This window comes from Delphinus delphis, chromosome 1, assembly GCF_949987515.2.
Source record: "Delphinus delphis chromosome 1, mDelDel1.2, whole genome shotgun sequence".
In the NCBI taxonomy this organism is placed as follows: Eukaryota; Metazoa; Chordata; class Mammalia; order Artiodactyla; family Delphinidae; genus Delphinus; species Delphinus delphis.
Window position 1 is genome coordinate 126,977,693 of NC_082683.1, and position 26,209 is coordinate 127,003,901.

Consider the following 26,209-nt stretch of genomic DNA (forward strand, 5'->3'; position numbering starts at 1 on the left):
GTTGTCACAGCCTGTTGGGATTCATGATCTCTGTGTATAAGCAGATAAGTAAATAGATGGAACTGATAACTTAATTATAGTTCCAGAGAATGGGTAAAGTTCCCAGCCATACCTCCACTAATTGAAGGGTAATTCTGCCTCTTCTCATTTAGGAAGCAGGCAGGAGTGTGAGAACACCTACTATAGAGGAATACATCAACATAGGTACATTGAATTCGCAAGAGGCATATCCACTTAGAAATTCTCTTCCCTAGGAAATTTCTTAAAAACACAACGACATCCTCACTTTGAAGCTTTTTAGTAAGATCACCTCACAGAAGACCAGTAACACCCTGAACAACGGTTCACTTCAACAATGTTGTTTCTCTAAAGCAGGGGTAGAACTGTAACCAAATCTAGTCCCATTTGTTTTGCACAACTTGCAAGCCAAGAATTGTTTTACATTTTGAAATGGTTGGAAGAAAATCAAAAGAAGAAGATTTCATAACACATGAAAATTATACAAAATTCACATTTCAGTGTCTAGAGATAAGTGTTATGGGATTACACCCATGCCCATCAATTTTCTATGGCTGTTTTCACACTACAGCATGGTGTGGAATAGTTGCAACAGAGACTTTATGGACCACAAAGGCAAAATATCTGCTATTTGGCCCTTTGCAGAAAAAGTTTGTCAACCTCAGCTCTAGAGCTCATGTGAGGAAAGGAGGCACCGAATCCCCCTGGGTATGTACAAGATGAGCACCTCTTTACAAGCTTGTATGGGCATCTTTGTATGCAGTTATGGGGATTGTACAAGACAAGGAATAGAGAAGAGAGTGAGCTAGTAGGGTCGAGGTGCTTAGTCCCAACATTCCTTCAGGAAATCAGTTGTCATTCCTCTCACTGATGCACCCACTTTTAAACTACCTCCTAGAACCTTGAAACTACAGGATCTGGGAGAAGAATAGTCGAATACAGTGTGTAGGGAATGTGGCCAGGAATCAAGAGTAATCTTATGACCAACGAGGGATGCCTCCTTGGGATGCCACATGCTCTAAGCTAAATCGTTCTTCCTAATGTTCTCTCTCACCCAGCCCTATTCCAGAGAACATGAAGGAAACCATGTAAAAGAGTGTGGAAAAGAGGGGCAATGAAGCAGGTAGTGGCCACTCCTCCAGCCAGGTCCTGGGCATTTGGCATTCTGAAGATGAAAGAGGTCTTTGCAGAAAGATGCAGCAAGTAAAAACTAGGCAGAGGTGTCCAGGAGAGGGACTGGGGTTAATAAATGGGTCTGTGACAGATGAAATATACTCCTGCAAAGGGAAGAACTGGGAAGAGTAGCCTTTTTTACCTTGTGGAGAGAGACAATATAGCATTAGAGGTCAAGCTAGAATTGGGTGTGTCCTGCTCATCCTTAGATGAATAAAGCTATAGGAATGGTACTGCTTCCTAAGGAAGGTATCCATAATCACTATAGTTTGAGTCGCATTAAAAACTAAAAAGAGCTCTATGTAAAATGAGAGAAGATAAAAACATGTGATCCAAATTGCAGCTTAGAAAATTTAGTGAGCCTGTGATTGAAAAGAAAAACAATTTTACCTACAACATACCTTTATCATTTGGTAATTGCTAACTACATGCCAGGTTTACATATGCGTATATATAAGTGTATAGATATAAATACATGTACATAAATACATTTATGTAGATATAAATAATATAAATGTACATTCATATTATTTATGTATTTATGTATATTTGTATCTATGTACATTTATATTATTTATGTATTTATGTATTTATGTATAAATGTACATAAATACATTTATATAGATATAAATACATTTATAGATATAAATACATATATATATATATCCTCTAAGCCTTGTAACAATTGAGCAAGATAGATAGTATCCTCATTTTATTAATTAAAAAAACAAGAATTGGAGAGGTTCAATGACTTACCCAAGGCCACACAGCTCTAAGTGACTGAACTAAGATTTGAAGTGTCTCTGACTCTCCACTTCACCACATTTACTTTATAGATGAGCATCACCACCTCCAAGAAACATAAAAAGGCAATTCCTCCAGAATTAAATATATGCCAGTTTATGCTGAGTATTACCTGCTTAATGAGGGGACTCACTGAGTCAAATAATTGAGGTATCATCATTTTAAGTGATAGAGGAATATGGTTGGTAGGGAAACAATTTTTAGAAACTTCAATATACTTCATGACCAGGAGTTAAGTGCAGTTTATTTAGTCTCATCACCAACATAATTTTACCTGGTGCTAATGGATCAATTTATGGAATTTGATCTTTTCCATGACTACACACTGACCAGAATCAAAGAAATACAAATTTGAGAAATCTAGGCCTTTGACCACAAAGGTCCAAAGAGAGGATAAGAGGAAAGAGAGAAAACCCATCTTCACTGCTGGGATATCTCAATTAAACAGCTAGTTTTCAACAGTATTGAGGGACTACTATGAGATACCCAGAGAAGAATAAGAAATGAGAAAAATAAGGTAAATTTTGAATAACACATCATAAAATGGAGCAGAAAACTGCAGAGTCATCTATCTGGGACAAATGCCGGAGTCCCAGGCCAAGAGTCCAAGAGTGTAAGCAGTAGATTGGGTTTACTAGGACTAAAGGGAAAGCAGGGATTGGGCAGCCAAGAGACTAGAGCAGAGCCCCACCCTTGGCAGGGAGCTTGCTGGAGGACTGGGAAACGAGTTCCTCTTTAAGAGAAGCTCCTCCCATTTTGCAATAATCCCCCCGAGTGTTGGTTCAGGGAAGCATTTTTTCTTTCAAACTGCCCAAATATCTTGGACAAGACTTAAACCTTCAGAAGAACAGAAGATAAAGAAAAGGTAGAAAAAGAAAAAAAGGATGATACTGTAATGATGCGAGAGGGAGGAGAGTGGGATTGGTAAATGGAGAAGGCGCATGCTATATTTATACCAAATATGGCCAAAATGAGAATGACGTATAATTCAAGTAGATATTTTTTACTTTCTGAGAATTAAGGATTATGACTTTTGTCATCCAAATCTACTTCTCTGCATATCTATGTGATTTTGTCTAAAAAGAAAAAAACAGAGAAAAGTAATAGTCAGGTCTAAAGATATTGTCAGGAATAGGAAAAGATTAGGAAACATAATTTTTTTTAGAAGAGAATGGAGGTTGAGGGTAGCAGCTAGTGGGAAGAAGTTGTTTTTAGATAAAGAGACTTGACTTTTCTTTTTAATTGAGAAGGTGAAGAATATTATTAGGGGAGAAAAGAGGGTGACTTCCTGGCATACCAAAACACAGATATAGCCAGACTTTATTCCTCAAGGCTTATGTTAAAGTAGAGAGAAGAAATAAATATGTGTATTTATATGTGTGTATGTATATGCATTTATACACATACACATATATATTTGTTTCTTCCTTCATACGTACATAAATGTTTGTGGGTATAAGTGTGTGTATATGTGTTTTAGTGGTGAATCTCCTCTTTCTCCCATTTACTGTCTCTAGTACAGAGTAACTGACAAAAGGCCAAAGGCAAAGAAGACAAATATTTTGCCAGATCACCAGCCTCTTAATTTTGGAGAGTTGACTGAAAACAAAGTGTTTCTTTTGGGAGGAAAAAATATTCTCTTTAGAAATTAAAGAGAAATGCAAAGTATAGTTAGATAACTAAAAAAAAGTTCTGATCTATTTTCTTTTAATATTGCTTTTCTTGGTGCAAAAACAAAGTTGCTTATTGAGCCAAAAAGTGATACCAAAAAAAAAAAATCCAAAAATGAGTCTTCAGCAATACTGTTGCTGGAAATGTTCCCTGGGCCTTTGCACAGGCAACCATGGTGAAGAAAGTGGCCATCATTGGAGCTGGCATCAGTGGCTTGGCCTCCATCAGGAGCTGCCTAGAAGAGGGGCTGGAGCCCACCTGCTTTGAGAAGGGCGAAGACGTCGGGGGCCTGTGGAAATTCTCGGTGAGTGGGATGCCACTGCAATAGACTGGGGAGTGAAATGGGAAGTGTGAGAGGACATTGCTTGAACACAGCTTTCCAAACAAGCTGTCGTGGCAGTTACACTCACTCTATGAAACACAACATCAGAAGCAGGTTGGAAAGTAAGTCCCTTACTTACTTCAAAAGTAAATGAGGTAGTGGGCTGGTTACTCTCTGTGTACAGAGCTCAACTCCAATAAATCATTAATAAGTGAGCCACTTGGGGATAAAATACATGGTCAAATATTGGTTAGGTTTATGTAATGGAATTACATGAGTTATTCATTTAAAAAGCAACAGCTCTTTCCATTCTTTTGTTGAGGTTCTGGAACATCCTCTCAGTGATTCAGACCACAGATTTTAAGATTTCAGGTGCTGACTTTGGTCTTGCCAAAAACGCATAATTCATGAGATAGCTACGAGAGGAACCAAGAATAGGACACACTGATTTGAAGTTCTTCAATGACTTTTTACTTCTATGCATTTATATGAAGGACTCCGTCAGCAGACATGCTTGTAAGCTGACGTTAGATCACTTCCTGCGTTGTCTGACAAGCATATCATAGGGTGTGTGGGCTGCCTTGTGCCCCCAACTCCCTCAGTGTCTCCAACCTTAGGAATGCTGTCTGGCTAAGCCTACTCCTGTTTTCTTCTTCTTCTTCTGATAAACCATTAACACGTACGCAAACATAGGAAGATCATTAACCCTTTTTAAGCCACCATTTCCTTCTCAAATGCAAAATTAGTATTAAACTTTATAACTTAATAAAAGGTTGTATTTAAGGAGACAGTGTTTGTGACAGCTCTTTAAATATTATAAAGATATGAGAATTATTCTTATTAATGTAGATATTTTCTAGGCTGTAAAGAACTCTTCAAACTATGCAGTATCTTTTATAACATTGTGGAGCCCAGCGTGTCACTGGAATGTGCTGACAGATCTTCAGATTAGCACCCTGATGAATCTTAGGGCTATTTTATTGAGCACTTTCTAAATGCCAAACACCTTTCCCATTTAATTCAGTCTTTATAATAATCCTATAAGCTAGGTATGAGTTTTTCCCTTTTACAAATGAATCTGAAGCTTAAAAAGAAAAGAAAAAATGATAAATGGCTGGTAAATGGTAAAGACAAGACCCCAATTCAATCTGACTTGTCTCTCCAGCCTGAATTCTTAACCTCTTTTTAAACTACTGGGTGACATTTCAACAAGTGGCTTATTGAGCAGGCAAGTCTTCTACACAGTGATCTTAACCAAATCCTCATATTCAAACTTACTTTGCGGACTTCCCTGATGGCTCAGTGGTTAAGAATCTACCTGCCAATGCAGGGGACACAGGTTCCAGCCCTGGTCCGGGAAGATCCCACATGCCGCAGAACAACAAAGCCCATGTGCCACAACTACTGAGCCTGCGCTCTAGAGCCTGCGAGCCACAACTACTGAGCCCATGTGCCACAACTACTGAAGTCCGTGCGTCTAGAGCCCGTGCTCCGCAACAAGAGAAGCCACTGCAATGAGAAGCCTGCGCACCGAAGCAAAGAGTAGCCCCCACTTGCTGCAAGTAGAGAAAGCCCACGTGCAGCAACGAAGACCCAACACAGCCAAAAATAAATAAATATAAATAAATAAATAAAAACTTACTTTGCAAAGCATTGCTGAAGAAAGACACTGCTGATATAGCTTTTGAGAGCAGTTGCCTCTCTTGTTATTCAAGGAAGACTTTAAAAATTTGAACCTAGCATCACAGAGTGATAAAACTACGCAGCTGCAAATATGTGCTACTCTTCAAGAAAAAGAAAATTTACCCCAGAGGCTGGAACCTCAAACACAGAAGCTGAAGCCTTGAGACACAAATGCTTATTACCAGGTCTTGAAACCTAATGAAACTTGCCCTGCTGGATTCCAAAATTGCTTGGGACTGGTGACTCCTTTTTTCCTTCCATTTTCTTCATTTTGGAATGGGAACATTTGTAACTGGTACCCTGTGCCTGTCCTCTTTTAGAGGAAGACAACATGTTTCCTTGTTTGGCAGGTCCAGAAATGGAGAATTTTATCCCAGGGTGAATCATACTCAATCTCATTCATACCTGATTTAGATGATGACATTTAGGACTTTTAAGCTGATGATATATAAGTGAGATCTGGGACTTGATTTGATGCTGCAGTGGATTGAGACTGTGGGGATGTTGGGCTGAAGTGAATGTATTTGGCATGTAGGATAAATGTGAATCCTTAGGGGCCTGACAGTGGACTGTGGTAGGCTTTTCAAACAATGGCACCCTCAAAGATATCAGGTCCTGATTCTAGCACCTGTAAATGTTCCTAATAAAGACAAAGGATATTTACAGACATGACTAAATTAAGAATTTTGAGATGATGAGATTATCCTGGATCATCTGGGTGGGCCCAAGATGCCATAACATAAACCCCTAAAATAGAGAGGCAGAGAGAGATTTGACACACAAAGATAGAAAAGAAAGTGCGACCTCATCAGAAAGAGAGATTTGAAGATGCTATGTTGTGACCTTGAAGATGGAGAAAGGGGACATTAGCCAAGGAATACAGGTGGCCTCAAGATGCTAAAAGAGCCGAGGAACGCTGGCATCCACCAGAAGCTGGAAGAGACAATGATTCTCCCCTAGAGCCTCTGGAATGAACATGGTCCTGCCAGCACTTTGATTTAGGCCCAGTGATACTGGTTTCCAACTCCTGGTCTCTGGGATCATGAGGGAATAAATTCCTGTTGTTTCAAGCTGTCAAGTTTGTGGTAATTTATTACAATAGCCTCACGAAGCTAATAGAAACTAATATACTTGGTTATTCGGAGTTTCCAAACTATTTCACCTCTGTGAGAGGACTTAAAGATTGCAAATGATGTTGTGACTTGCAGTGTTTCTCAAATACCTCTAGGAGTCTGTAGCAGTATACCTAGAATTCACATCATGGGATTATATTATAAAATCAGGTTAAATTTTGTATTTTCATTATCTTTAGTTTCTAAAGATAGCACTTTACATTCTCTCAACTTTTTTTTCTTTCAGAGAGATCCAAATATTAGCTATGTGTAAAAAGGGTAAAGTGCAGATAATTCACACTTTTGTAGCTGTTTCCTATAGCACTTTCCTATAGCCCTTCTACTTCTTTCTTCTAACCCTGATCTAAAGGCAAGATGATGTATTTCCCTCACCTGCTCTGATCGCTGAGAAGATAAAGTACCTTGTGACTAGGATGCAGGTCTAGGGGAAAGGTCTTTCCTTCTCGGGAGTCCCCCAAACAATATGTGAGTAAACTGGATTTTGGCCTGAAGTGTCATGAATAAAGTCTGTTTTTTTCTGGGCATACAACCCATTGTTCACTTCCCCTGACTTTTTTCTAGCCTATGTATCTATTTGATCTTTAATATTTAGTCTCTCCTTGTGTTAATTATAATCACTATCAAGCTTCCTAAACTCACCCAAAGCTATGAATTCCTCCACCTCTGCATCCCAAATGCACACTAGCAGAGTCAACAACCCAAGGGAGCAGCGGAAAACTCATGCCATATTTCAAGATCACATTGCTTTCTGACGCAAACTTGGCAATTAATCTACCACTGAATTACTTGTCAAGAACAAGGCCACAGCAACATTGGCTTTTGATGTGATTGGAATATTCTAGTATTATACTAAAAATTTATATTCTACGGGCCTGAAAACTTTGAGTTATATGAGCCCTAATTCTAAATTTCTAGTGCTCAGTGCTTTTCATTATGAACTGGCAACTCTACATAGAGATCTACAGTTTGATCTTTCATCAGAGGGAAAATCATTTCAGATAGAAAACAATGTTAATTTTTTTAAGGAAAGAAATGTTTTTCTTTGGAGCCCCTTTTGGGTATTTTTTTTTTAACTTTATTTATTTATTATTTTTGGCAGCGTCGGGTCTTCGTCGCAGTGCGTGGGCTTCTCATTGTTGTGGCTTCTCTTGTTGTGGAGCACAGGATTTAGGCGCATGGGTTTCAGTAGTTGTGGCATGCAGGCTCAGTAGTTGTGGCTCGTGGGCTCTAGAGCGCAGGCTCAGTAGTTGCGGCGCATGGGCTTATTTGCTCCACGGCACGTGGGATCTTCCCGAACCAGGGCTCAAACCCATGTCCCCTGCATTAGCAGGCAGATTCTTAACCACTGTGCCACCGGGGAAGCCCCTATTTTGGGGTTTTTTTTTTGTTTGTTTGTTTGTTTGTTTGCTTTTTGTTTTTTTTTAATTGGCTCTTTAAATTTGAAAGTGCAATCTGAAGAATTAGACTAATGTTTACTTTGTTATTTTATTTTTTAAGGATCATAGTTTTGGTCAAATAGTAGCTTAACAACTATTGCATCTTGCACTTTGGTCTGTCACTAGTTGATATACAACACTATAAAAAAATGAAATATGCCTTATTTTCAAGTGCCCATGGAACATTTCTAAAACTGACTCAACCAAAAAGCCTCAAAATTTTTGAAAAAATGTATAAATAAAATGAAATTCTCTGTTGCCAATACAATAAAATAGAAATTTATACCAAAATGATGGAAAATACTGCCTCCAGGAAATTTTTAAGTTCTCTCTTAAAGATCTATTGATTAATGTTCTTTTATAAGTTCGAGCCAATTCAATAAGACAAGCGATTGATAATAAAAAAGAGAAACTGGAAAGGAGGAAAAATTATCAGTTACTGTCCATCTGATTTTATACCATGAAGGACATCAATTGGAAAATGGCTGCAAAAAATAAGATAATACAATGAGGTTGGAATTACCAGACAAAAATCAATAGTTTGTACACGTTTTAGAGTTAGCAAACTGGCTCTTTTTATACTAAAGCTGTTCTGTTTTATTTGATCTATACATTTTTTAAATTTTTTGATCCATTATTTTAAAATCATGATATTTCACATAAAAATCTAGGGATATATCTACTTTTGAAAAATCAGAAAATCAGGCAACACTGTATCTCCTCTTACTCTAATACCTGGCCTCTTTTAGGCTAAATTTGAATTCTCTGTTCCACCATATTCATTTTTGACCCATTTCTTGTAACTTCCTCTGTATTTATAGAATTTTTTTGATTGGTGCTATGTACAAACAACAATCCCTTAGAATATTTCAAACAAAAGACACACCCATTTACAAGATTTTCCATCTTCTCTTGTTCATATAGTTATACCATTCTTTTTGTTTAAGTAAACCTTCATGCTTATATTATTATAACCATGTAAATACTGTTCATTGCTATATTTTCTTTCTTAAATAACTTTTTGTTTTCACTGGAGCTAATAACTGCCTTGTGTCCTTTGTTGGTTTAATTTTATAAATGCTATCTCTAATTCAAACCCCAGGCCATCCCACAGAATTCTCTCAGCATGTTTAAACACACAAGGTGTTTCACCAGCTTAATTCTTCTCTCAACTATCTCTTAAAGATACTCTTTCAGATTGTCTTCCTTCTTTTCCCTAGGCTAGCTACACTGCTTTACCCTGGGTAACCCTATTTTCTGGAAACCTTATCTTTCTACTATTTTGTTTATTCTCTCATTTTAGTAGACTATATGAGAGTACATCCTCAGTAGTTTTCTGAAAAATTATATATGTGAAGTAAAAGACTGTAGACTTTGAATGTCTTAGAGTATCATTATTTGATCCAGATTCCCAGTTGATTAGATCTAGTCTCAGCTTTCACCTTTCTTTGGTCTGTTAAGTCAGTTATCACTCATGCATCTATGTTCTACTTTCAAAATATTGTTGTTATTTCTTGTTTGCTTTTACTTTTTTTTCTTTTTTTTTCCTTGTGGGTTCATACCTCTGATACCTTTACAGTAATTTTAGTGGAAAAAGAGTTAAATGCATCTACATAATCTTTCATGTTTAATCAGAAGTCTGGATTACTTAAGTAATCAAAAATAAATAAATAAAGCTACTTCCATAAATAACCAAGGTTTGGTTCTTTGTTGAACACTTGCCCTACAAAAAATTTATATTTGAAAATGCAATTTATGACTCTATAGTCATTCTCTTATGAACTTCTTATATCAACTTAAAAGAATCAGTCTATAAACATGGGCTCTGAGATACACTATAATACCAAATAGGAACAGTAAGATGTTCAAGACATATTTTTGTGTTTTTTTTTTTTTCTTTTTTAAGCAAGTCACACATGATGTGGTTAGTTGATGCTGCAACTCCTCTCTCATTAATCATGGCCTTTTCGGAATCCAAGAAAAACTGAAGACCAATCAGCTCAGCATTGCTAGGGGGATTTACTGAATATTATCCTGAAGCAACCAAAGTTGCAAAAGCACCTCAAACCTGTCTCAAAGGTTTGCATCATTTTTATTATATGAAACTCCTCCCTTGTTGTTACATTACATAATTTTCCCTGACTTTGGCTTGCTCCAAAACCTTACCTTTGGCCTTGTATTAGTTTTCTATTTCTGCGTAGCAAATTACTGCAAACTTTAGCAGCTCAGAACAACACTTACTTATTACTCTCAGGTGTACAGCATAGTTCAGCTAGGTTCTTTGCTTAGGGTTTCACGAGGTCAAAAATAAGCTGCTAGCTGGGCAGGGCCCTTATCTGGAGGCACAAGGGAAGAATCTGCACCCAAGTTCATACAGGGTGGTGACTGAATTCGGTTCCTTGCTGTGGTAAGATTAAGGTCTTTGTTACCTTGCTGGCTGTAAGTTGGGATTCCTCTCAGCTCCTAAAGGCTGCTAGTATTCCTTGGCATATGGCACCCTCCATCTTCAATGCCAAGAACAACAAGCTGAATCCTCCTCATACCTTGAGTGATATGATATTTACAGGTTTCACCCAGACTCAGAGGGCAAATGACTGTACAAGGCTGAGGAGCACTAAGGGTCACTCTTAAAATTCTGTCTACCAAATGCCTCATGCTGTAAGTTGAGGGAAAGTCATGAAGCATGTCAGTGAACCCTAAAACTCTCACTCTGTCCTGGGAGATCCTCTCCCATTTTCTCCTATGAGTTCTTGATATGTTGCAATGTTTCGTCAGTAAGTAATACTAGACTACTAAGTGTTCAGGTCACTCGTTTATGTCTAGCATAAATAGGACACAGACAAATGTCCAGAATTACATAGAGAGAAGCATAAAAGCATTCTAAGACACAAGGAGTACCCCCAGTTGGCACAGCTTAATCTCTAGGTCTCTTTTGGATCAATGCTCAGTCTTTCAGGTCCCCTCCTTGCCCCTCAGCTCTTTCCAAAATTGTATCTGGGCTTATGGACAAGGAGAACTTAAATGACCTTGGGGTAAAGGGAAGCCAAAGTTTCCCAGATTCAAACACAGGTCTTGGGACTGTCCTCTGGCCGCTCTGGTCTCCTGATGTTTCTATTCTATTTGGTTACCATTCACACTCATCCTTCAAGAGGATAAGACAGCAGTTGATGAACCTGGAGACTGTCCTCTCTTAACTTAAACAGGAGCCACTGAATCTGCTTGCTGAATAGACCTCACTTGCCAGGTCCAGTTTTCTCACTGAGTCCCTGACTCAAGTGGTCCACTCTGCATCTCTCCTAAAATGTCGCTTAGCTTCCTCCATGGCAACTCTCTGGTAAACTGTGTACTAAGATTCTCAGATCATTTCTGCATCCCTGTTGGGAGCAAGCAGGAACTCCTATGTTTTGTTCAAACTGAATGGGTTCAAGAGAACTAAACTAAACTGAAGTTCTACCTCTTCCTAATCATTGCTACTTGACTTTCCTGTGTCAACCTCCCTCTACCCAGGCTGGTTCAGGGGGAGGTTTTGATATGTATTCTGATATCTTACCAGAATTTCAAATGTGAAAAACAAAAGCCCCTCTTCCCTCAGTGTTCCCCTCAATGTTAATTTCAGAATTCCAGAATAAAGCTTAGGACTTAAGTAATCCACCATTACCCCTTTTTCTGCCTCTATTCCCCTTTCTCCTTACCCAGTTCCTTTAAACCAATGTTTTTCAAACTGGAGACTATGACTCATTAGTGTGTTAGGATATAAATTAATGAATCAATCTGCATGTTTAAATGAAATGTATAGAACGTATGTGTGCAACTCAACTTGTTGAAAATGATTTATTTCATAAAACTTTTGTCCCCACTGTGTGTGTGTTTGTGTGTGTGCACGCACTGGGTTGCAATATAAAATATATTACTAACTATAGGGTATGGGCAAAAACATTTGAAAAACACTGTTCTAAACATAACCAAACTTCTCTCTGCCCTAGGTACATAAGAAAATATCATGATCTAATCCACCAGAACTACCTCATGACATGCTAAAGGAAATTTTTTTCATTGTGGTAAATAAACCACAATAAAGATTTGCTGTTTAACCATTTTAAAGTGCATATAGTTCTGTGGCATTAAGTTAATTCACATTACTGTGCAATCATACCACCATCCCTCTCCAGAACATTTTTAATCTTCCCAAAGTAAAATAGTACAGAAATTAAACAATAACTCTCGATTCCCTCCTCTCCCTGGTCCCAGGCAACCACTGCTCTTTCAGTCTCTATAAATGTGATCACTCAGGGTACCTCCGCTAAGTGGAATTATACAGTATTTATCTTCTTGTGACTGGCTTATTTCATTTAGCATATATCCTCGAAGTCAATGCCTATCACAGCATATGTCAGAATTTCCTTTCTTTTTAAGGCTGAATAATACTTGTATGTATATATCACATTTTGTTTGTCCATGCTTATGTGTTGACACACTGAAATCATGCATGGGTGAATTTTGGAAAATATCTATTACTGTATTTAATGGCTAAAAGGAATAAAATTATTCCAGTTACATGTTCTTTAAAGGACATGATGAAATTCAGAATTTGTTTCCCTTAGAAAAGCAAAGATGTTAAGCAAGATATATTTTTCCACATTCTAAGTTCCTTTGATTATCATCAAATTGTTTAAGTGAAGTTAATTTATGCCTCATCTTATTTCACTTACTTGTGGGTAAAGGCCGACTGAAAATGAGTGCTAATTATTTGGAACTGGCCCTGACTGTGATAAGTATACTCATTCACAAACTCTCTTCCATTTAAAACCATACTTTCACAGGACCATGCCGAGGAAGGCAGGGCCAGCATTTATCGGTCAGTCTTTACCAACTCTTCCAAAGAGATGACATGTTTTCCGGACTTCCCTTTTCCTGATGACTTTCCCAACTTTATGCATAACAGTAAGCTCCAGGAATACATCACTGCGTTTGCCAAAGAAAAGAACCTCCTGAGATACATTCAACTTAAGGTAAGATGTTATCAAGAAATTAATTCGGGGCATTGCTGTGAGGAATTTTCTTTTTATTAGTAGATTCCCATTAGTTCTTTCAGTGTCTCTTTCTTACTTGTCAACGTTTTTAACAATGTGGCTTCTCTGACCCTAGATTTAGAGAATACACATTCTTCTCAAGAATACGTAGGAAATTTACAAAACTTGACCACGTTCCATTAACTTAAGAACTCTTTTTTCCTAAACAATTTATGGGTCAAAAAAGAAAATGCAATGGAAATTTTAAAATATTTAGAGCTGAACCATAATTTAAATTCTACATATCAGTATTTGTGGGAAGCAGAGAGAGCAAAACGTTCATGAAAATTATAAGCTTAAATGCTTATATTAGAAAATAAGCTGGGGCTGGGTCTGCTTTCTCCTTTTAGGCTCTGAAACTCCCCCTCCATCCAGTCTAATTTCTCCGCTGGTGAGGAGCCTTCCCAAGGTGTGGGAACCTTTCCTCCTTCACAGCTCCCTCCCCGGGCTGCAGGCACGATCCTGATTCCTAAGGTTTTTCACGTAATCCTTACACACACTAAAATTTGAGAAGAACTTATGCTCTGAATACAGACAACATCTTTCATTTTAAGACAATAATGTTAAAAATAAAGTGGCTAATGAAATACGTTACGAAATGTTGTTACTACAAAAATTATTGGCCACCAGATTATTTACTACATGTGCTACATGCCTCTTGTAAACTATAATTCAATTCACTGTCATAGCTCCGAAAGGAATCACTCTTCTACTGCAGAAAATACTGGTCATACACAAGGAACCATGTGGGGATAAAAAACATATAGACCATTTAATGTTTTGAATTATTCTGAAGGAATTTTGAATTTGTAATATGTACCTTCATAATGAATTAAGTATTTTTCCTAAGACATTATTAAAGATTTTTTTCATCCTGTTTGATCAAGTTGGTGCCAAACCTACCTGTTAGCATAGAAAAAAAGAAGGCTATCTTTCTGTGTTTCTCTTAGACACTTGTATCCAGTGTAAATAAACGTCCTGATTTCTCAGTCACTGGCCAATGGGACGTTATCACTGAAAAGGATGGTAAAAAAGAATCAGCTGTCTTTGATGCTGTAATGATTTGTTCTGGACATCATGTGTACCCCAACCTACCAAAAGAGTCCTTTCAAGGTAAGGCCAAAATTTAGGGTGCCACCTACAAATCTGACACGAATGAATGACCTTGATAATGTCTTTCTTACATATATAAAAGTACAATTTATAAAAGTACACATTAAATTAAAATATGCTTCCACTGTATCTAACATACCTGGTGTGCTAAAATTCCAGATTACTGCAACTATATTCACCCACAAGATCTGTTACAGCAGTTTTTTAAATGGAAATCAAATGATTCATATGTTTCCCACTTTTCACTCAGGTCTACAACTTTTTAAAGGCAAATGCTTCCACAGCTGGGACTATAAAGAACCAGGAATATTCAAGGGGAAGCGAGTCCTGGTGATTGGCCTGGGGAATTCGGGCTGTGATATTGCCTCAGAACTCAGCCACACAGCCGAACAGGTACGCCTCCCAGATACTAAGGGAGTTCTTTAAAGGGACAGACACACCATTTGAAAGGTGTGATAACGAAACGGGAGAAGAGCAGGGTGCTTGATCGGAAGACTAAGCAGTGTTTCATATAGCTCAACTTCCCTGGTAACTTGTGAAATTTTAAATAGCTTGTATGGCAAAGGCAGAACATCAGCAAGGAGTGATGTTGCCATTCAACAATCTTCTTCTTTGGGACATTTAGTGTCTAACATGTGTCCAGTAAAGTCCTCCGAAACTAATGGGATCATTTTGGGATCATCAGATAAGCACTAGAAGAAATATGACTAGAATGCAGTTATTCGTCATCAACACCAGAGAAGATTTGATTAAGATACGAAAATTTGCCTGGAGGAGTATAACAGAGCGTTGACCCTAAGATGTCGATTATAAGGCAGGGAGTTTATTTGGGAGAGCTCTCTGGATGAATACCTCTGAGGGAAGGGAAAGAAGTTTTCCTTTACTTACTCTGAAGCTAGGCTAGTCCTTTAGAATTGTCTCTAGTTGAAGTGAGAGGCTGGGCCTTTATATCCTTCCATTAACCAGTCACTGAATGCAGGGAATCCAAAAAGAGTATAAGTTACCAAACTAACTGCCAAAGAGGGCTGACAGCTGAGGGCTGCCTTCTGGCAACACTTCCAGAAGCTGCTATAATAACTCCATTCCTAAAGGCAGATCTGGGGGATATATCACAGTATCCAGTACAAATGGTCACCACTTTAATGGTTGAAATGGTGTTTTTTAAGGTCATCGTCAGCTCCAGAAGTGGCTCCTGGGTGATGAGCCGGGTCTGGCATGGTGGCTATCCATGGGACATGATGTTTATCACTCGATTTGAAACCTTCCTCAACAACAACTTACCAACAGTCATCTCTGACTGGTGGTACGTCAAGCAAATGAATGCAAGATTCAAGCATGAGAACTATGGCTTGATGCCTTTAAATGGGTAAAGTAGACTTAAACATGATATGCCTGCTAATTTTTATTTCAGTGTCAACAACCCTAATGTGTGTTGTAACCCCCAAACAAATCAAAGTGAAGTAATCACCTCTCACTTTTCAGAGGATAAAGAATTGCAAAAGTTAGGGGTATTTTCCTATTCACAATCCTCCTTACCAGATTTGCACAGCTGCGAAGTTATATAATATCAATACCTCAGGAATTAGTCCCTAGAGTTATGATAATAGTAGTCAACATGTTTTAAGCCCTTAATACATGTCAGAGTCTCTGACACGCATTACCTCCCTTTATTCTCACAACAACTATGAGGATGGCTCTGTTATAATCTTCATTTCAGAGATGAGAAAACTGTGGTTCAATGTAGTTAACTTTACCAAAGCCGCACAGCCAGGAAGTTAAAGCCATGTCCAGATTTGCTGACTCTAGAGTCCCTCACTCTTAGCCACCTTGCTCTACTGCCTCTTTCTTAATGACAGTTAAGCAAAGCAGAACTTTCCCTGTGCTTCGCTCTCAACACCTGCCCCTTGATGGAGCCCTCGCACTGAACTATGGCCACAATGTTTACATCTTCAGTCTCCTCCTCACTCTCTCCTATAACATCCCCCAAGCCAGTCACATGATAAGAAATTACTTTGACGTGGGTGAAAAACCCAAGTTATAAGCTGTTTACATCAAAGTTAATTCATTAATTCAACAAATATTTATTAAGCATTTATTATGTGCCAGGACCTGTGTTAAATCCTGTGGATACAGCAGTGAACAAACACATAAAATCCCTGTCCCACATTCTAGTAGTGGGAAACAGACAATAAACAAATAGCAGAAAATCATATGATGACATGTATCAGGGAGGAAAAACAAAGCAAGCAAGGGTAACAGGGAGTGCCATCAGGACAATTTTAAACACTCCATAGGGGAGGTCTCACTGAGAAAACTTTTAAGCAAATTCCTGAAAGAGATGAGAAAATGAGCCATAAGGATATCTGGAGAAGAGTATTCTGGACAATGGGAACAGCTAGGACATCACCTCTTCAGGGGTATGACTGGTATGTTCAACAAACTACAATGAGCTTCTCTTCCTGGAGAAGAGGGCTCAGGAGAGTAGCAGGAAATGAAACCAGAGACATCAAAATAGCCAGTTGATGTTGGGTCCTGTAGGCCACTGTAAGGAGTCTGGCCTTTACTCTGCAATTGCAGTGGGAAGCAATTGCAGGCATCTGAGTAAACTGAAGACAAGATCTAAGTTAATTTGAAGAGATCACTTTGGCTTTTATGGTCATCACTCATTATAGATGGGTGGGTCAAGGAAGGAAATGGAAACACTGGGTAAGAGGCTATTGTCAAAGAGTGTTATTCCTATGTTTTCCTCTAAGAGTTTACATTCTCTGATATAAATCACAACAAGATCTTTTTTGACCCACCTCCTAGAGAAATGGAAATAAAAACAAAAATAAACAAATGGGACCTAATGAAACTTAAAACCTTTTGCACAGCCAAGGAAACTATAAACAAGATGAAAAGACAACCTTCAGAATGTGAGAAAATATTTGCAAATGAATCAATGGACAAAGGATTAATCTCCAAAATATATAAACAGTTCATGCAGCTCAGTATTAAAAAAGCAAACAACCCAATCAAAAAATAGGCAGAAGACCTAAATAGTCATTTCTCCAAAGAAGACATACAGATGGCCAAGAGACACATGAAAAGCTGCTCAACATCACTAATTATTAGACAAATGCAAATCAAAACTACAATGAGGTATCACCTCACACCAGTTATAATCGGCATCAGAAAATCTACAAACAACAAATGCTGGAGAGGGTGTGGAGAAAAGGGAACCCTCTTACACTGTTGGTGGGAATGTAAATTGATACAACCACTATGGAGAACAGTATGGAGGTTCCTTAAAAAACTAAAAATAGAATTACCATATGATCCAGCAATCCCACTACCTGGGCATATACCCAGAGGAAACCATAATTCAAGAAGACACATGCATCCCAATGTTCGTTGCAGCACTATTTACAATAGCCAGGTCATGGAAGCAACCTAAATGCCCATCGACAGGCAAATGGATAAAGAAGATGTGGTATATATATACAATGGAATATTACTCAGCCATAAAAAGGAAGGAAACTGGGTCATTCGTAGAGACGTGGATGGACCTAGAGACTGTCATACAGAGTGAAAGTCAGAAAAGAGAAAAACAAATATCGTATATGAACGCATATATGTGGAATCTAGAAAAATGGTACAGATGAACCGGTTTGCAAGGCAGAAATAGAGACACAGATGTAGAGAACAAATGTATGGAAGCAGGGGTGGTGGTGGTGGTGGTGGAATGAATTGGGAGATTGGGATTGACATGTATACACTAATATGTATAAAACAGATAACTAATAAGAACCTGCTGTACAAAAAAAATATATTTAAAAAAAGAGGCTATTGTCAAACATCCAGATGAGAGGGGTAGGTGGCTTGAACTAGGATCGTCAGTGCTCAGAAGTGGTCAGATTTTGGATACAGTTTGAAGGTAAACCCAAACAGCATTTTCTGTTAGATTGAATAACAGATCTGAAAGCAAAAAAAGGGTCAAGGATGTCTTCCAGTCTTTTGATCTGAGCAAGAGGGCAAGGATGGAGGTGACATCTATTGAGATGTGGAAAACCATGGGAGGAGCGGAAATTTAGTTTTAAACGTATAAAAGTTGGACGTCTATTCGACATTCGCACAGAAAAATGTGGAAACGCAGTGGGATACACAAGACAGAAAAGACATTCAAACCGTAAGTTTAAAATGTGAACTGAAACAACAACAACAAAAATGTGGACTGGTCAGAATATAGATAGTACTTAAAGAAATGAAAACTAGATGACGTCTCTTGAAGAATGAATGGAGATGGAGAAAACAAAAGGTATGAGGGCTGAGTCCTGGGGCACATCAACATTTGGAGGTCAGGAAGAGGAGAAGAATTCAGCAGGAGACACTGAGAAAGAATAGCGAGGTAGGTAGAAAGGAATCAAGAGTGAGTGATGACCTGAAAGCAAAATAAAGACCGTGTTTCATGGAGGAGGACACCATCAAGCGTGTCAAATGCTGCTAATAAGTTGAGTAAAGTGAGGAGTAAGAGTAGACCATGGGATCTGGCAGCTTGAAGGTCCTGGTGGCCTTGACAAAAGAAGTTTCAACACGGCAGTGGGTTTAAGATAAATGGCAGGTAATTCGAGCAGTTGAATCCAGCCTTTTTCCAATCGGCATTCCAACCAATCTCATTGTCTGGCTCAGTTTCCTCCCCAGTGGAGTCTACCTATGGCTCTCTCACAGCTCTCACTGTCCTATAAGAACAAAGTCTTTTCCTTCAACACTATTCAGTTCACCCCTAACTTCAGATTTATGTGCACTCACTAGAGATGTTACTGAATAAAAAGTAATCAGAAGTTCTCTCTTTCCAGATTTCCAGTGGCCTCTTCCTGCTCCTGGTCTTATTTAAATTCCTAGATGCTCCCTCCCTCACCTGACTTGTGCCTTTGTCTGCACGGGGCTCACACTTCACATTTTATGATAGAACCTGACTGCAGTCTTCCCACCTTTAGCTTCCTTCCACCTATCTGATCTTCTTTACATCACGATGACCACTTTGGAGTATGCTATGTTAAGAATAATGTCTAACATTTCGAGCACTATGTATGTGCTACAAACTATGCCAAATTCTTTATATTACTTAGGTCTCCCAATGACCTGTGGTAGGTATAACTTTATTGCCACTCCAGATGAGAAAGATGAGGCAAGAGAAATTAAGAAAACTTAATTTGATCAAGGTTCACAGTTGATAAGTAGCAAAGAAAAAAATTTAAAGACCCAGGTACTCTGACTTTAAGAGTTTTTCCTGATATAGGTTTTAACAGGGGGAAGGGCCTGAGTGCTTATTCTGGGATTTAGAGAGAGCTCTGTGGAAGAGAAGAGAAAGATCACAGGAAATAGAGAAGGGATCAGCAAAAAAACAATTTCTCTTACTCCACAATGTTGCCTTACATCAGTTTTGTTCTTCAACCATATTGGTGACACTCCATGGCACATTAAAAAATCTTGAGTCGTTTTCTCCTTCCTTACTAATTAACTATTAACAATCATTAATTAATTATTATGGACCAATAAAAGAAACAGGAAATGTTACTGTTCTAATGGTCATCTCTGTTTTCCATACAGCACCCTGAGGAAAGAGCCCGTGTTCAATGATGAGCTCCCGGCTCGCATTCTATGTGGCACTGTGACCGTTAAGCCAAATGTGAAGGAGTTTACAGAGACTTCGGCCATTTTTGAGGATGGGACAGTGTTTGAGGCCATTGACTGTGTCATCTTTGCAACAGGCTATAGTTACGCCTACCCCTTCCTTGATGATTCCATCATTAAGAGCAGAGACAACGAGGTCACCTTATTTAAAGGCATATTCCCACCTTCACTGGAGAAGCCAACCATGGCAGTGATTGGCCTTGTCCAGTCCCTTGGAGCTGTCATCCCCACAACTGACCTGCAGTCTCGCTGGGCAGTACGAGTAATAAAGGGTAAGTAGACAAAGAAGCTCATTGATGGGAAAGATGGAAGCCAATGAGAATGGCTTTGAGTCTTTGTGAAAACAATAATCTTAATAACAAGGGACAAATCCTAGGTCCCATCCAGTTTCCAGAATCTATAATTCTACATTTTTTAGTATTATATTTTATAAACAATTAAAAACATATTACATTGAATTGTCATAAACAATAGTACAAGGTATTATTCAAGGAGTAGTTTGTGATTAATAACTCCTTAGAACTGTTAATTACCCAAGACCTTTCATTAAACTTGAGAACACCAGAGACTCTCATCTTAAATGCATGACAACTTTATAAAATTAAGATTTCAAAACTCAATAGAATGACATTTCTTGAAAGGTTAATAAAAGATGTTTCAAAGCCAATATCCAGCCAACTTTAAACATCCACAGTCATGAAAAAAAAATATCATTGCTAGAGAGGAAGTGGATTTCCTGCTCTATTTTCTTCCCTGCCATGGATCATTAGAAGCAGAAAGCACTTGGTGTGGTAGATAGTCTCTAAGGAATACTAAATCCCTGTATTTTAAAAAGAAAAAGGAAACAACAAACTTGACTGGGGTCAAGCAAAGAAGGCAGGCAGCATCATCCAGCCCTAGGCACTGGGATCAGATTCACACTAAGCTTTAAATGCAGTTGTGGGCCAATTCAGACAATAAGACCAAACAGGGCCATGGTTAAAGAACAAATAGAGATGTCAAAGCTTAGTGTGCAAAGTCTAGTTGGTCTTAAAGGTATGAAAATTATGGATAAGGAATCGTAGCTGGTCTGCTTCCTTTGAAGCCACATCTAAGGCTTCCAGTCCTACCTGACTTGCTGGGGTTTAAATGTTCTTTTATACTGGTGGTTGGAACCTGCAACTACATAGCCTGCATCATCGCCCACCACCAGGCTACTATCCACATCATTACAGTCCTTTATATCAGTGATCTCTCTGAATCTCCTTCCCTCCCCAGTCCCCAAGCAGAGATGTGTTGCAGGATGATGTTACTCCAGTGAGGCAGCAGCCAGGAAGGTGAGGGCATGAAATTCTACTTAGAAAGAGCTAGGCTCAGGGTCCAGGTTCAAAGAGACTGGCATTAAAATGTGGGACACTTACTCTCTGTGTGGACAAGAGTTGTAACCTGGGCTCTGAAGAAAGGAGACAAGGCAGATACCCAATCAACAGAGAACTGATGCACAAGGCAAAGACTCAGTCTTGAGGGAAATGGAAGATAAGGCAAACAATCCAATTTGGGGGAACCAGGGTACCAGGACAGAGGGGTTAGCTACAAGCAGCCCAATGGCAATAGCTGGTGGGCTATAGAATATAGCCTCTTCTCCATGTCTCCTCCTGCCCAAGGACAGAATGAGTTCCAAGGTTTGAAACAAGGCCATGTCTACAGACTGTTCACGTGACCCTGTCTATAAGGATTTCAGGAATAGGGAGTTAGGCAAGTCATTGTATGTCTTGAGCAATCAGAGCTAGGCTGGGAATTCTGGTTCCAGGTGATCGCAGAATTGCCAAAGAAACCACATTAATTTGAAGCATCTGGGTACAAAAGTTTGGGTCTAGATTTCAGAGAATTCTGTAAATTGATGCCAGAAAGAGTCTGAAATCTTGGGGCAGCCCCAACTCAGATTTGGTCTCCTGGGACTTCCCTATATCCTTGGTGACTTATGGACAGTACATATCCTCAGTCTCATTCAGGAGCTACTGGCTTTTCAGAAAGAACCCTGCGGCTTCACTAAATTCTCTATCTTATCTGCTGGAAATTCCCTTTCCTGGCAAAGCAAGATAACTTCCTATGAAGATTTTTTTTCTTAAATCTTAAAAAAGAGATGCCTATTTACCTTTGGCTATAATTTATTAGATAACATACTTAAAAATAAAGCTGAGAGATTAGAATATATAATCTAATATTTTGAAACTGATTTTGTAAATCCGATAACTGATTTAAGTGCAAAGATACAAAGATAAAAGATTATTTGGGTAATGGCTTTTAATTATTGTGATGAGTATCATCACTGAGAAGATTGGGAATGACCTGTATGTTTGTCTCAAATTTTTATTTTACTAGACAGTGACAAAAAATTTGGAAATACTAATGTGATTCATAACTCACTATTAAAAAGGAAATATTGCAAGCTGGTCCTGTGCCAGACTTATTTAACTACTATCATGTCTTTCCCTTTTTATAGGAACTTGCACTTTGCCTTCTGTCAAGGACATGATGAATGACATTGATGAAAAAATGGGGAAAAAGCTCAAATGGTAAGAGCAGCTATTGTAAAGGGATGTAGAATTTTCATAGAAAAAGCAGAATTTGTGAATACTTGGGACTGTTTTAGTTTTAAATGGCCCTGAGTGAGTCATTACGTTGACAGCTATGAGCTAAATTTAGCCATTCAACAAATATTTATATCCACGATCTATTTTGCACCTGATACCCCACTAAATCCTGTTTTAACCCTCCATAGCTCCTGCAATATGTCATAGAAAGGAAACCCAGAAAGATTAGAAGTTAGAGGCGTTTGGGAACATGTGGATGTGGACTTCAATTTTCTAGCCCATAAATCCTCTAAGATGTAAAGGATGCCTTCCAACAGATGGCTCTAATAAAATGAGAACTAGTCAGAAGAACCGGGCTCCAGTCCTACCTCTGTCACTAATTAGCTCAGTGGCCAGGAAGTAATAACCTCACTTGAGCAAGAGACAATTTACCTACTTGTAAATGTGAATAAAAATGCCTTTCTCAGCTGCCTTGCTGTGTTGTGGAATGTCCAAATGAGATCAGTATGAAAGTCCTTTAGTAACAACTACAAAGTACAGGATAATGAGCAATAGTCCCCTTACCAACACAAAGGATAGATGCTGATTCCCGTGGATAAAAAGGTGTGAGGCATTTTCCCTGTTCTTGTTCCTATACAAAGCGTGGATGACCACAGTCTTGTTTCCTCTCCCGCCCCTAGGTTTGGCAAAAGCAATACCATACAGACGGATTATATCGTTTATATGGATGAACTTGCCTCCTTCATTGGGGCAAAGCCCAACATCCCATGGCTGTTTCTCACAGATCCAAAGTTGGCCTTGGAGGTTTACTTTGGCCCTTGCAGCTCGTATCAGTTTAGGCTGGTGGGCCCGGGGAAGTGGCCAGGAGCCAGAAATGCCATCCTGACCCAGTGGGACCGGACGTTGAAACCCACGACGACAAGAATTGTTGGGAGTCCTCTGAAGCCTTGCTTATTTTGCAGTTGGTTCAGGCCCGTTCTTATTTCTGTTCTGTCAATTGCTGCTTTCCTTGTGTTGTTCTAATCATCATTCCATCTAGGATTCTGAAAGTTACTAACACTACCTGGGAAGAAACTTTGCTATTTAAAAATTAGGAATTGCACACCTCCTACTTTCCTATTTAGCAGGCGTTAGTCAGTAAGACAGTACTATTTCTAGGCCTTTAAATGAGCCCCTGTAAGAATCATGTCATGATCTAACGAACATTAATCAATTCTCTTCAGGTTCCACTAACATTTCATAACTCCATGACATTTCCATAACATTTCATAATTAGATATATCCTCTTTATCTCTAACCTAAGTCATCTCCTGAAACATTTGACATGATTCCTTTTCTCCTTAAACAATGTTTGAAATATGTATTTCAAATCTAAACAAAGAACAGATTAAGCAGAGTAGCTGCAATATGATAGTCCCAGCCTACTTCTACAAACTATTTGCAGGGAGAATTTGGCTATTATATTCTATTTCTGTCCTCCAGGCGATTCCTCCTGTCCCCTGGCCAAGAAACATAGCATGGAGACCCCATTTATAATGAAAGTTAGCAAGAAGTAACTCATTTTATTTAGATTCTCAATAAGGAACCAACTTTCCAACATGTAGCAGCAAAATAATGACAATAACAATAATAATGAGTAGAGCACCAAATATACCTTTTAACTGAATGGACGGTCTTTTAAAAAATTAAATATTTAGCCAAAGCTATGACCCAAGCCTAATAAAACCTGATACAGATCATATAAAATTATATACTCTTATAGAATGGGGTGCCAGAATAAATCAAAAATTTTATTTTTTAAAGTATTATTACATGTTACAGTTAAATTTTTTTTTTTTTTTTTTTTTGGCGATACACGGGCCTCTTACTGTTGTGGCCTCTCCCATTGCGGAGCAACAGGCTCCGGACGCGCAGGCTCAGCGGCCATGGCTCATGGGCACAGCCGCTCTGCGGCATGTGGGATCTTCCTGGACCGGGGCACGAACCCGCGTCCCCTGCATCGGCAGGCGGACTCTCAACCACTGCGCCACCAGGGAAGCCCTACAGTTAAATTTTGATAGCTAAAGATTTTCAAGTTTGACATTATGGAGCAGATAAAATAATCTGTCAGCATCACCAGCCACCAGAGGGCTCTGCATGTTGTTGAACTCCATATTTCTTACTACACCTTCATTTCTTTTTTTTTTTTTTTCCAAACAGACTTTATTAAAAAAAAAAAAAATCTTGTGCTATACTTGGTTATAAAGGGACAGTCACAAATTTGGGGGGAAATACCATTTTATCTTTCTTATTCATTATTCCTTTCTTTATTATGCTTCTTTAGACGAAATACTCCTTACAAAATCCTGGAATCCATATTCCTTATGAAATACTCCTTACAAAATTTCTAACTGAAGTCATTAGAGCAACAAGAGAAGGAGGAGATCACATTTTTCTCTAACACTTTCTCCTTTTCTTTTTTTTTAAATTCTCTTGATATTTTAATCTTTGGAGCTAAGATTTATTATGGATGTTGCTGCAGACAACTTTAAATCGTTCCCTTTTCCTAATTGTTTAAGGTAGCAAAATAATATTCTGCTTTTAAGGTCTTCTCACAGATGTGAAGTATTCCCAAATATTCCCAAGTGAAACAGAACTTTTCTTGAAACCCTGTGGCCCACATGGAATCAAGTAAACAAATTAAATACAGCACATAAAATTTATTGTTTCATGTTATAAATGCTAGTATGCAAAATAAATTGAAGATTAAAATTGATATGATAGTTTCTTTTATTCTTCCTCATATGATTCTTTAAGTTTTTATAAACATTAATTGGCTCATTAATAGTTTTCCTAAACTATTGTAGCCAACATACTCTCTTAATAGTCCTATTAACATCTATCTATTCCCATACTAAACTGAACTATTATCAATGTCTTAATTACTTTGGTACATAACAGTAATTCTCAATCATTCAATTCCACAAGTTACGCTGATAAGACTAAATATGTGTGTGTGTGTGTGTGTGTGTGTGTATTTCAACTGACACACAATTTGAACATATGAAGCACAAAAGATTTTTTTCACTCCCAGTTTCATCTAGAAATTCTTACCAGTTCTTAAAAGTGCATAGTCAGATATTAAAAATAAAAGCAAATAAAATTTTTTTTGTACAGCTGTCATAGCTATGCTGATTAGATATGAAGCTGACCTGCAGGATCACAGGATTATTGGCCACACCCACTTTCCGCAACGGGAGGAAAGACCTTGAAATGGATTTCGGCAATTCAGCCATTCAGAGGTTTCCAGCTTCTGAAGCCAAGTAGCAGTTTTGAGCCAAATACTGAGACCAAAGTCAGTCTTCAGTGTATTTACCTACCAATCTTCTTCACTTCCTCTTTTCCTTCCTGTCTTCTTCCTCTTTATCTTCCTCTTCTTTCTTCTCTGTTACTATTCTTACTTCTTTTTTTCTTTCTCTAACTTCTTCATCTTCCCTCTTCCCCTTCCTTCTTCCTTTTTCCTTTTCCTTCAGCAGAAATGATTGGAGGCAGGAGTATTCAC

The 26,209-nt window shown here is 38.4% G+C and overlaps 1 protein-coding gene across 2 annotated transcripts; it reads left to right on the forward strand.

The window, feature by feature from the left end:
• The first annotated feature begins 2,735 nt into the window (after nucleotides 1-2,735).
• On the forward strand, nucleotides 2,736-25,423 carry LOC132439527 (flavin-containing monooxygenase 3). 2 transcript variants are annotated; one of them, XM_060033851.1, is made up of 9 exons: nucleotides 2,736-2,860; nucleotides 3,833-3,970; nucleotides 13,061-13,249; nucleotides 14,260-14,422; nucleotides 14,673-14,815; nucleotides 15,589-15,788; nucleotides 20,012-20,367; nucleotides 22,578-22,650; nucleotides 23,349-25,423. In XM_060033851.1, the coding sequence occupies exons 2-9, from the start codon at nucleotides 3,839-3,841 to the stop codon at nucleotides 23,689-23,691; spliced, it is 1,599 nt and encodes a 532-aa protein (XP_059889834.1). In that variant the 5' UTR covers nucleotides 2,736-2,860; nucleotides 3,833-3,838; the 3' UTR covers nucleotides 23,692-25,423. The 2 variants fall into 2 exon arrangements, with proteins under 2 accessions (XP_059889834.1, XP_059889842.1); XM_060033859.1 differs by having other exon boundaries at nucleotides 2,749-2,860; nucleotides 3,735-3,970.
• The last annotated feature ends 786 nt before the right edge of the window (nucleotides 25,424-26,209 follow it).